The sequence below is a fragment of the Patiria miniata genome, unplaced genomic scaffold, assembly GCF_015706575.1.
Source record: "Patiria miniata isolate m_02_andy unplaced genomic scaffold, ASM1570657v1 HiC_scaffold_3, whole genome shotgun sequence".
Lineage (NCBI taxonomy): Eukaryota > Metazoa > Echinodermata > Asteroidea > Valvatida > Asterinidae > Patiria > Patiria miniata.
Window position 1 is genome coordinate 23,524,101 of NW_024037069.1, and position 12,597 is coordinate 23,536,697.

General features: G+C 40.0%; 1 protein-coding gene across 1 annotated transcript; it reads left to right on the forward strand.

Annotated features, from left to right (window-relative positions):
* The first annotated feature begins 609 nt into the window (after window positions 1-609).
* On the forward strand, window positions 610-4,329 carry LOC119736572 (6-phosphogluconolactonase-like). Its single transcript, XM_038210587.1, has 3 exons — window positions 610-1,042; window positions 3,254-3,463; window positions 4,171-4,329. The coding sequence occupies exons 1-3, from the start codon at window positions 782-784 to the stop codon at window positions 4,327-4,329; spliced, it is 630 nt and encodes a 209-aa protein (XP_038066515.1). The 5' UTR covers window positions 610-781.
* The last annotated feature ends 8,268 nt before the right edge of the window (window positions 4,330-12,597 follow it).

Genomic DNA, 12,597 nt, shown 5'->3' on the forward strand with positions numbered 1-12,597 from the left:
CAAATGTGCATATTCATTATATGTAAGTAACCATTGTTTGCATATCGAAACAAAATAGATCTACCCTGGAGGTAATAAGTACAAAGATTTAGCACAAGCCCAATTAATTGTATATAAAAGAAAAGAAAACAACATTTGCAGGCATGTTTTATTCAATTTTTATATAAACTGTGTCCCTAGAATGCTAATAAGACGCTACTAAAACTCGCGGAACGATATAATCAATATTGCAGGAAAATTACAATGAGTTTCCGCCGTTATGGCAACTACATGCGTGTCTTTGTATCATGTATGGCATCTGAATCAGACAAAACCGAAAGTTATAATAAATCAAATTGCTCATAAAATATACAGATAAAACAAAATAAATCTAGCCTAAATATCATCTTTGATAGGTTGTTGAGTCAAATTATTTGACACTTGTCATATTTTTTGCGCAAGTAACCAAACAATTAATTACAACAGGCTAATTTGGTTGTATTTATTTTTTTATTTTTGGTTTGTAATAATGGCTTACTGTAATAAACAGCGCCCTCAAGTGGTGATCCCACGCATGAAATCTAGACTGGTACCAACGTATTGGCCTTTGCTCAATACGCATGGCGCACGAGTAGGATAGGTACCAGCCTCACTTGTAAACTTCCGTGTTTTGGTTCTGCGTCGTCGGCTTCGGAAGTTTTTAACAAAAATAACAGTCTCCGGAGATCTGTTCCAGCTGGGAATCTCGTTTAGTAAAAAGAGTAAGAAATCGGGAGAGCAATCTAGACATCACCATTTCGCCATGCCTGGAAGAAAAGTTCATGTTTTACCGACAGCCGATATTCCAACGGCCGTGTGCGACTTCGTCGCCGAGCAGAGCAAAGCGGCCGTACGGGAGCGAGGGGCGTTCTACCTCGGCGTGTCGGGCGGCAGTGTCGCTAAGTTCATGGTCGAGGGCCTGCCTAAAATCCAGGGTGTGGAGTGGGATAAGTGGCATGTGTTTTTCTGCGATGAGAGGCTGGTACCGTTTGAGGACGGTGATAGCACGTACAAGATATACAGAGTAATTTTCTTCTTTACTTTTAATGATAGGAACTTGGAAGTGTATTTAGCCAGCGCCGGCTAATTTTCAGTAAATGTTATTTTGCCAGTTAGGTTGTACAGCAACCCCTATATTGTAAAAGATATTAAATTACCACCATCGGATGCGCAAGAAGACCTGTGGCCTTGTGGATAGAGCGTGTAACTCATGGGTGGGAGTACTCCTAGAACTATGAGGCTCCATGTAGTGGTAGTGGAGCCTCATAGGCAGATTACCCCGCTAAACTGTTTGCTATACAAAACGCCAACTAAGTACAAAAACGTCCGTCCAAAGGGAAATTAAGTCCGAAATTGTAAAATGGTCTGATTCCCATTTCGTGAATACAAAGTCACAACAACAATGTTGGCGCAAAGCAAGACTATAAGATTTGTCACAGTGAAAATGTCTAAGTCCCCAAAAAAGTCAGGTGCATGTTCAGTGCTTAGCCGGCAAAATGTTGTCTACCTAAATTTACCCTGCACCGGCTGAATGTACACTGCCTTTTCATAACATATTAATTATTACTGGGCCTTTTACAAGTATTGAGCTGGATATTAAGCCTGCTTGATTGTGCAGCGCCCTCTTTGACTGTGTCTACATTATAAAAGGTATAACAACTCCCAAGGTCTTTTGGAAAAAATTCCGTACTCGGACGTCACTTTTTTCAATTATTTTTCTAGCGCCAAAAGTTGCATCTTTTATGGTTATTCCTCCACTTTCCCTCCTCTACTCTCACCCTCTCCTTTCCTTAATTTCTATTTATTAATCAGTCAGTTACTTCATCGGGATTCGAACCTCTGGCGCTTGCTTGATACACGAGACTCTTAACCGCTAGGCCGCGCACGATCGCTGTTGCACTAATCAATCTTTGGACGTATTTGAAGTATCCATTGAAATAAACTAAATATTCATCATGTTCATGAGAAAATAAATATTCATAATGACGTATTGCACTATCATTGGCAGGCTCATGCGACGTCATGGTTGTTGATGTCACGTGTATAACGTAACGCTGTCTTTCAGCCACTACAATCAGTTTTGACCGGCTGCTTCAAGCTAGTTCTGCACGACGTATGCATCCAAAATGTGCTCTAAAAACACATTTTGAGTAAATTTTTTTCACCTTAACACAGCTTCCTGGATTTCTCTTGGTTCAAATGACAAGGTGAGGTGACAATTAATATGTTTGGCAGCAGATAAATTGACGTCCGAGTATGGAACTTTTCCCGGTCTTTTTGCTAAGATGTAACCTCAATCCTGCAAAATCCTCCGTTATTTCTTGAATGTGTTCATTGGAGGGGTGACCACTGCCTCAATCCTGCAAACTCCTCCGGCAATCACTGTCACTATATTGAGGTAGAGAAATTGATATTTTGGAGCAGTGGGAGGATTTCAAGTATAATCTAGGCCTAAATGTATGCATGGCTGAGCATAAACGACACAAGGTCTGGCCCAAGACCTTGACACAGTGCGTCCTCCGAAATCAGCAACACACTTTTGCCATGTAGGCTCAATCTTGCAAATTCCTCAAATTTGCAAAGGGGATTTTGGAGGATCAAGAATGGTTTGGGTTAAACTACGTTTGTGTAGCACCTGTGGCTGAGTGGATAGCGCGTATTTTTTATGAGTGAGCGATCCCTAGTTCAACTTGTGAACTACTGGCTAGCGACATTTTCGAATTTTCCTTTTTTCATCCCAAAAAATTAAGAATATTTTCCCTATATTGACTCTAACATTTAATAGGCCTATAGTTATAGTCAAAATTAAGTCATTCAAATAATTCTCAAATACACATTTGTGATGCGATCAAGCTAAATGATTCGTTATTCGACCCTAGACATTTTTTTTTTTACAGATTTGAAAAGAACACAATCTCAGCACTACTGCTGTGAAAACCGCATGCTGGCACCATCTTTAGTTAAAAAATTATGGAAGTCGGAACACCAAGAGATGTGATGAAGTGATGTGATGAAGTGGCCCTATTTTAGCCTGAATCTTCAAATGAAAATGCCAGACAAACGACTCATTTAGCTGGACCGCATAACATTTAAGTGTTTTTGACCTGTACATTTTTTTTGTATGGAGGACTTTTTACTCTGATTTGTTTTGTTGTTAATTTTCATCATTTGTTCATGATTTTAAAAGAAAATAGTAAATAAAATTACTGTGGTATATTACTACTTTCTTTCACAGGAACTGATAGGAAAGGTCAACCTTCCAGAAAGTCAGATCTACCCCATTGATCCGTCGCTGTCTGTCGCTGATGCAGCCAAGGACTACTCGGCCAAAGTTGGCATTGTACCCTCCGGGGGAGACAAGTTACCAGTCTTTGATCTCCTGGTTCTTGGGATGGGACCTGATGGCCACACTTGTTCCTTATTCCCTGGCCACAAGCTGTTAAAGGTGACTTTTTTTCCCAAGACCACTAACCAAGAAATCAAAGACTTACTTACGTACCAGAAAAACAAGTGCAAGTGCACAATAAGCTATAGTGACATATGCGACGCCGATGGCACCTATGGAACACCACACCTTTGGTAAATTTTCAGGACAGACAGACGGACCATCCGACTGACCACCAAGTAACATATAGAAGCTCCTGCGAGAGCTGAAAAATCGCACCCTGCCCACCTCTTAGGGACATTTCCTCCTGGAGAATACCGTCCAACCACTGCACAAATTGGCCTGGTTCGAGGAAGATGTTGTACAGCGCAAGTGCGAGTGCTTAATATGGCCATGTTGCAAGAAGTCTTGCATGAAATCAATGAAAACAATCCTTGCTAGAACTGAAAAATGCGACGCCGAAAAATGCGACGCTGATGGCACATATGGAACACCATACTTTTGGTCAGTTTTGTGGGGACAGACAGACTGACAGACAGACTGACCACACTAGAAGCTCCTTCCAGAGCTTAAACAATTCACTTAATTGACAAAAATCTCAAAATTTTCTGAATTGTGTCATTCCAGAGTTTCAAAATTCACTTAATTGACAAAAATTTCAAAATGTTCTGAATTGTTTCATTGAATATATACACTACACTGTATTTTTATATAGGAGTATGAAAAGACACTTAATATTTAATTGAATGTATTTTACCCACCAATAGGAGGAGTCTCTGATAGTTGCTCCCATCGATGATTCCCCTAAACCTCCACCGTGTCGAGTGACCTTGACCTACCCAGTCATCAACTCCGCCCGCTGTGCTATGTTTGCATCCGCTGGTGCCAGCAAGGCAGAAGTGGTCCAGGTGAGGACAAGTTTTTAGTTTTCGGCCATTTTGGTAAAACACATTAAATGTTTGTTTTCTTCCCGGATCCTGACTTTGGTGAGCTAAAATCTCTTGGGGATTCATTTCCAGCCTCTACCCACGTTGTGTGAACAATTTCACTTGATTTCGTGAAGTTGGATTTTTGGGTCCAAAATCAGTATTTTTGATGACTGCGGATATGGAAAACTTTTCAGAATTCGACCATTTTCGGTAAAAATATGAAATTTTTTGTTTTCTGCCTGGATCCTGACTCTGGTGAGCTGAAATCTCTTGGGGATGCATTTCTGGCCTCTACCCACCTTGTGTGAATATTTGACCAAATTTTGTGAAGTTGGATTTTTAGGCTAAACATCAGTATTTTTGATGACCGCGGATATGGAAAACTTTTCAGATTTTGGCCATATTGGCTCAAAAACTGAAATGTTTCTTTTCTGCCTGGATCCTGACTTTGGTGAGCTGATATCTCTTGGGGATGTATTTCTGGCCTCTACCCACCTTGTGTGAACATTTGACCAAATTTCGTGAAGTTGGATTTTGGGGCCAAAAATCAGTATTTTTGATGACCGCGGATATGGAAAACTTTTCAGATTTTGGCCAATTTGGGTAAAAACTGAAATGTTTGTTTTCTGCCTGGATCCTGACTTTGGTGAGCTGAAATCTCTTGGGGATGTATTTCTGGCCTCTACCCACCTTGTGTGAACATTTGAACAAATTTCGTGAAGTTGGATTTTGGGGCCAAAAATCAGTATTTTTGTTGACCGCGGATATGGAAAACTTTTCAGATTTTGGCCATGTTGGCTTAAAAACTGAAATTTTTCTTTTCTGCCTGGATCCTGACTTTGGTGAGTTGATATCTCTTGGGGATGTATTTCTGGCCTCTACCCACCTTGTGTGAACATTTGAACAAATTTCGTGAAGTTGGATTTTGGGGCCAAAAATCAGTATTTTTGATGACCGCGGATATGGAAAACTTTTCAGAATTTGGCCATTTTGGGTATAAAACTGAAATGTTTGTTTTCTCCCTGGATCCTGACTTTGGTGAGCTGATATCTCTTGTGGATGTATTTCTGGCCTCTACCCACCTTGTGTGAACATTTGATCAAATTTCGTTAAGTTGGATTTTGGGGCCAAAAATCAGTATTTTTGATGACCGCGGATATGGAAAACTTTTCAGATTTTGGCCGTTTTTGGTAAAAAACTCAAATGTTTGTTTTCTCCCTGGAGCCTAACTGTGGTGAGCTGAAATCTCTTGGGGATTCATTTCTGGCCTCTACCCACCTTGTGTGAACATTTGACCAAATTTTGTGAAGTTGGATTTCCTAGCCAAAAATCAGTATTTTTGATGACCGCGGATATGGAAAACTTTTCAGATTTTGGTCATGTTGGCTCAAAAACTGAAATTTTTGTTTTCTGCCTGGATCCTGACTTTGGTGAGCTGATATCTCTTGGGGATGTATTTCTGGCCTCTACCCACCTTGTGTGAACATTTGAACAAATTTCGTGAAGTTGGATTTGGGGGCCAAAAATCAGTATTTTTGATGACCGCGGATATGGAAAACTTTTCAGATTTTGGCCATTTTGGGTAAAAAACTGAAATGTTTGTTTTCTCCCTGGATCCTGACTTTTTTGAGCTGAAATCTCTTGGGGATGAATTGCTGACCCCTCCCCACCTATTGTGAACATTTGACCAAATTTCGTGAATTTGGATTTTGGGGCCAAAAATCAGTATTTTTGATGACCGCGGATATGGAAAACTTTTCAGATTTTGGCCATGTTGGCTTAAAAACTGAAACTTTTCTTTTCTGCCTGGATCCTGACTTTTGTGAGTTGATATCTCTTGGGGATGTATTTCTGGCCTCTACCCACCTTGTGTGAACATTTGACCAAATTTCGTGAAGTTGGATTTTGGGGCCAAAAATCAGTATTTTTGATGACTGCGGATATGGAAAACTTTTCAGATTTTGGCCGTTTTTGGTAAAAAACTCAAATGTTTGTTTTCTCCCTGGAGCCTAACTGTGGTGAGCTGAAATCTCTTGGGGATTCATTTCTGGCCTCTACCCACCTTGTGTGAACATTTGACCAAATTTTGTGAAGTTGGATTTCCTAGCAAAAAATCAGTATTTTTGATGACCGCGGATATGGAAAACTTTTCAGATTTCGGCCATTTTGGGTAAAAAACTGAAATGTTTGTTTTCTCCCTGGATCCTGGCTTTGGTGAGCTGATATCTCTTCGGGATGCATTTCTGACCTCTACCCACCTTGTGTGAACATTTGACCAAATTTCGTGAAGTTGGATTTTTGGGCCAAAAATCAGTATTTTTGATGACCGCGGATATGGAAAACTTTTCAGATTTTGGCCATGTTGGCTTAAAAACTGAAATTTTTCTTTTCTGCCTGTATTCTGACTTTGGTGAGCTGATATATCTTGGGGATGTATTGCTGGCCTCTACCCACCTTGTGTGAACATTTGATCAAATTCCGTGAAGTTGGATTTTCTGGCCAAAAATCAGTATTTTTGATGACGGCGGATATGGAAAACTTTTCAGATTTTGGCCATGTTGGCTTAAAAACTGAAAAGTTTCTTTTCTGCCTGGATCCTGACTTTGGTGAGCTGATATCTCTTGTGGATGTATTTCTGGCCTGTACCCACCTTGTGTGAACATTTGATCAAATTTTGTGAAGTTGGATTTTGGGGCCAAAAATCAGTATTTTTGATGACCGCGGATATGGAAAACTTTTCAGATTTTGGCAATGTTGGCTCAAAAACTCAAATTTTCCTTTTCTGCCTGGATCCTGACTTTGGTGCGCTGTTATATCTTGGAGATGTATTTCTGGCCTCTACCCACCTTGTGTGAACATTTGAACAAATTTCGTGAAGTTGGATTTTGGGGCCAAAAATCAGTATTTTTGATAACCGCGGATATGGAAAACTTTTCAGAATTTGGCCATTTTGGGTATAAAACTGAAATGTTTGTTTTCTATCTGGATCCTGACTTTGGTGAGCTGATATCTCAGGGGGATGTATTTCTGGCCTCTACCCACCTTGTGTGAACATTTGATCAAATTTCTTGAAGTTGGATTTTGGGGCCAAAAATCAGTATTTTTGATGACCGCGGATATGGAAAACTTTTCAGATTTTGGCCATGTTGGCTCAAAAACTCAAATTTTCCATTTCTGCCTGGATCCTGACTTTGGTGCGCTGATATATCTTGGGGATGTATTTCTGGCCTCAACCCACCTTGTGTGAACATTTGAACAAATTTCGTGAAGTTGGATTTTGGGGCCAAAAATCAGTATTTTTGATGACCGCGGATATGGAAAACTTTTCAGAATTTGGCCATTTTGGGTATAAAACTGAAATGTTTGTTTTCTATCTGGATCCTGACTTTGGTGAGCTGATATCTCTTGGGGATGTATTTCTGGCCTCTACCCACCTTGTGTGAAAAATTTGATCAAATTTCGTGAAGTTGGATTTTGGGGCCAAAAATCAGTATTTTTGATGACCGCGGATATGGAAAACTTTTCAGATTTTGGCCATTTTGGGTAAAAAACTGAAATGTTTGTTTTCTCCCTGGATCCTGACTTTGGTGAGCTGAAATCTCTTGGGGATGTATTTCTGGCCTCTACCCACCTTGTGTGAACATTTGAACAAATTTCGTGAAGTTGGATTTTGGGGCAAAAATCAGTATTTTTGATGACCGCTGATATGGAAAACTTTTCAGATTTTGGCAATGTTGGCTTAAAAACTGAAATTTTTCTTTTCTGCCTGGATCCTGACTTTGGTGCGTTGATATCTCTTGGGGATGTATTTCTGGCCTCTACCCACCTTGTGTGAACATTTGATCAAATTTTGTGAAGTTGGATTTTTGGGCCAAAAATCAGTATTTTTGATGACCGCGGATATGGAAAACTTTTCAGATTTAGGCCATGTTGGCTCAAAAACTGAAATTTTCCTTTTCTGCCTGGATCCTGACTTTGGTGAGCTGATATCTCTTGGGGATGTATTTCTGGCCTCTACCCACCTTGTGTGAACATTTGATCAAATTTCGTGAAGTTGGATTTTTGGGCCAAAAATCAGTATTTTTGATGACCGCGGATATGGAAAACTTTTCAGATTTTGGCCATGTTGGCTCAAAAACTGAAATTTTTGTTTTCTGTCTGGATCCTGACTTTGGTGAGCTGATATCTCTTGGGGATGTATTTCTGGCCTCTACCCACCTTGTGTGAACATTTGACCAAATTTCGTGAAGTTGGATTTTGTGGCCAAAAATCAGTATTTTTGATGACCGCGGATATGGAAAACTTTTCAGATTTTGGCCAATTTGGGTAAAAAACTGAAATGTTTGTTTTCTCCCTGGATCCTGACTTTGGTGAGCTGAAATCTGTTGGGGATGTATTTCTGGCCTCTACCCACCTTGTGTGAACATTTGACCAAATTTCGTGATGTTGGATTTTGGGGCCAAAAATCAGTATTTTTGATGACCGCGGATATGGAAAACTTTTCAGATTTTGGCCATGTTGGCTTAAAAACTGAAATTTTTCTTTTCTGCCTGTATTCTGACTTTGGTGAGCTGATATCTCTTGGGGATGTATTTCTGGCCTCTACTTACCTTGTGTGAACATTTGACCAAATTTCGTGAAGTTGGATTTTGGGGCCAAAAATCAGTATTTTTAATGACCGCGGATATAGAAAACTTTTCAGATTTTGGCCGTTTTGGGTAAAAAACTGAAATGTTTGTTTTCTCCCTGGATCCTGACTTTGGTGAGCTGAAATCTCTTGGGGATGTATTGCTGGCCTCTACCCACCTTGTGTGAACATTTGAACAAATTTCGTAAAGTTGGATTTTGGGGCCAAAAATCAGTATTTTTGTTGACCGCGGATATGGAAAACTTTTCAGATTTTGGCCATGTTGGCTTAAAAACTGAAATGTTTGTTTTCTCCCTGGATCCTGACTTTGGTGAGCTGATATCCCTTGGGGATGTATTTCTGGCCTCTACCCACCTTGTGTGAACATTTGATCAAATTTCGCGAAGTTGGATTTTGGGCCAAAAATCAGTATTTTTGATGACCGCGGATATGGAAAACTTTTCAGATTTTGGCCATGTTGGCTTAAAAACTGAAATTTTTCTTTTCTGCCTGGATCCTGACTTTGGTGAGTTGATATCTCTTGGGGATGTATTTCTGGCCTCTACCCACCTTGTGTGGACATTTGACCAAATTTCGTGAATTTGGATTTTGGGGCCAAAAATCTGTATTTTTGATGACCGCGGATATGGAAAACTTTTCAGATTTTGGCCATGTTGGCTCAAAAACTGAAATGTTTGTTTTCTCCCTGGAGCCTGACTGTGGTGAGCTGAAATCTCTTGGGGATTCATTTCTGGCCTCTACCCACCTTGTGTGAACATTTGACCAAATTTCGTGAAGTTGGATTTCCTAGCCAAAAATCAGTATTTTTGATGACCGCGGATATGGAAAACTTTTCAGATTTCGGCCATTGTGGGTAAAAAACTGAAATGTTTGTTTTCTCCCTGGATCCTGGCTTTGGTGAGCTGATATCTCTTCGGGATGCATTTCTGACCGCTACCCACCTTGTGTGAACATTTGACCAAATTTCGTGAAGTTGGATTTTTGGGCCAAAAATCAGTATTTTTGATGACCGCGTATATGGAAAACTTTTCAGATTTTGTCCATGTTGGCTTAAAAACTGAAATTTTTCTTTTCTGCCTGTATTCTGACTTTGGTGAGCTGATATCTCTTGGGGATGTATTTCTGGCCTCTACCCACCTTGTGTGAACATTTGACCAATTTTCGGGAAGTTGGATTTTGGGGCCAAAAATCAGTATTTTTGATGACCGCGGATATGGAAAACTTTTCAGATTTTGGCCATTTTGGGTAAAAAACTGAAATGTTTGTTTTCTTTCTGGATCCTGGCTTTGGTGAGCTGATATCTCTTCGGGATGCATTTCTGACCTCTACCCACCTTGTGTGAACATTTGACCAAATTTCGTGAAGTTGGATTTTGGGGCCAAAAATCAGTATTTTTGATGACCGCGGATATGGAAAACTTTTCAGATTTTGGCCATGTTGGCTTAAAAGCTGAAATGTTTGTTTTCTCCCTGGATCCTGACTTTGGTGAGCTGATATCTCTTGGGGATGTATTTCTGGCCTCTACCCACCTTGTGTGAACATTTGATCAATTTTGTGAAGTTGGATTTTGGGCCAAAAATCAGTATTTTTGATGACCGCGGATATGGAAAACTTTTCAGATTTTGGCCATGTTGGCTTAAAAACTGAAATTTTTCTTTTCTGCCTGGATCCTGACTTTGGTGAGCTGATATCTCTTGGGGATGTATTTCTGGCCTCTACCCACCTTGTGTGAACATTTGATCAAATTTCGTGAAGTTGGATTTTTGGGCCAAAAATCAGTATTTTTGATGACCGCGGATATGGAAAACTTTTCAGATTTTGGCCATGTTGGCTCAAAAACTGAAATTTTTGTTTTCTGTCTGGATCCTGACTTTGGTGAGCTGATATCTCTTGGGGATGTATTTCTGGCCTCTACCCACCTTGTGTGAACATTTGACCAAATTTCGTGAAGTTGGATTTTGTGGCCAAAAATCAGTATTTTTGATGACCGCGGATATGGAAAACTTTTCAGATTTTGGCCAATTTGGGTAAAAAACTGAAATGTTTGTTTTCTCCCTGGATCCTGACTTTGGTGAGCTGAAATCTGTTGGGGATGTATTTCTGGCCTCTACCCACCTTGTGTGAACATTTGACCAAATTTCGTGATGTTGGATTTTGGGGCCAAAAATCAGTATTTTTGATGACCGCGGATATGGAAAACTTTTCAGATTTTGGCCATGTTGGCTTAAAAACTGAAATTTTTCTTTTCTGCCTGTATTCTGACTTTGGTGAGCTGATATCTCTTGGGGATGTATTTCTGGCCTCTACTTACCTTGTGTGAACATTTGACCAAATTTCGTGAAGTTGGATTTTGGGGCCAAAAATCAGTATTTTTAATGACCGCGGATATAGAAAACTTTTCAGATTTTGGCCGTTTTGGGTAAAAAACTGAAATGTTTGTTTTCTCCCTGGATCCTGACTTTGGTGAGCTGAAATCTCTTGGGGATGTATTGCTGGCCTCTACCCACCTTGTGTGAACATTTGAACAAATTTCGTAAAGTTGGATTTTGGGGCCAAAAATCAGTATTTTTGTTGACCGCGGATATGGAAAACTTTTCAGATTTTGGCCATGTTGGCTTAAAAACTGAAATGTTTGTTTTCTCCCTGGATCCTGACTTTGGTGAGCTGATATCCCTTGGGGATGTATTTCTGGCCTCTACCCACCTTGTGTGAACATTTGATCAAATTTCGCGAAGTTGGATTTTTGGGCCAAAAATCAGTATTTTTGATGACCGCGGATATGGAAAACTTTTCAGATTTTGGCCATGTTGGCTTAAAAACTGAAATTTTTCTTTTCTGCCTGGATCCTGACTTTGGTGAGTTGATATCTCTTGGGGATGTATTTCTGGCCTCTACCCACCTTGTGTGAACATTTGACCAAATTTCGTGAATTTGGATTTTGGGGCCAAAAATCTGTATTTTTGATGACCGCGGATATGGAAAACTTTTCAGATTTTGGCCATGTTGGCTCAAAAACTGAAATGTTTGTTTTCTCCCTGGAGCCTGACTGTGGTGAGCTGAAATCTCTTGGGGATTCATTTCTGGCCTCTACCCACCTTGTGTGAACATTTGACCAAATTTCGTGAAGTTGGATTTCTAGCCAAAAATCAGTATTTTTGATGACCGCGGATATGGAAAACTTTTCAGATTTCGGCCATTGTGGGTAAAAAACTGAAATGTTTGTTTTCTCCCTGGATCCTGACTTTCGTGAGCTGATATCTCTTCGGGATGCATTTCTGACCGCTACCCACCTTGTGTGAACATTTGACCAAATTTCGTGAAGTTGGATTTTTGGGCCAAAAATCAGTATTTTTGATGACCGCGTATATGGAAAACTTTTCAGATTTTGTCCATGTTGGCTTAAAAACTGAAATTTTTCTTTTCTGCCTGTATTCTGACTTTGGTGAGCTGATATCTCTTGGGGATGTATTTCTGGCCTCTACCCACCTTGTGTGAACATTTGACCAAATTTCGGGAAGTTGGATTTTGGGGCCAAAAATCAGTATTTTTGATGACCGCGGATATGGAAAACTTTTCAGATTTTGGCCATTTTGGGTAAAAAACTGAAATGTTTGTTT

Bases quoted from the DNA above. Each gene is read 5' to 3' on its own strand.
- LOC119736572 (XM_038210587.1), top strand. From the start codon at position 782: ATGCCTGGAAGAAAAGTTCATGTTTTACCGACAGCCGATATTCCAACG. The intron at 1,043-3,253 runs GTAATTTTCTTC...TTTCTTTCACAG, and splicing joins GCACGTACAAGATATACAGA to GAACTGATAGGAAAGGTCAA. The intron at 3,464-4,170 runs GTGACTTTTTTT...ACCCACCAATAG, and splicing joins CTGGCCACAAGCTGTTAAAG to GAGGAGTCTCTGATAGTTGC.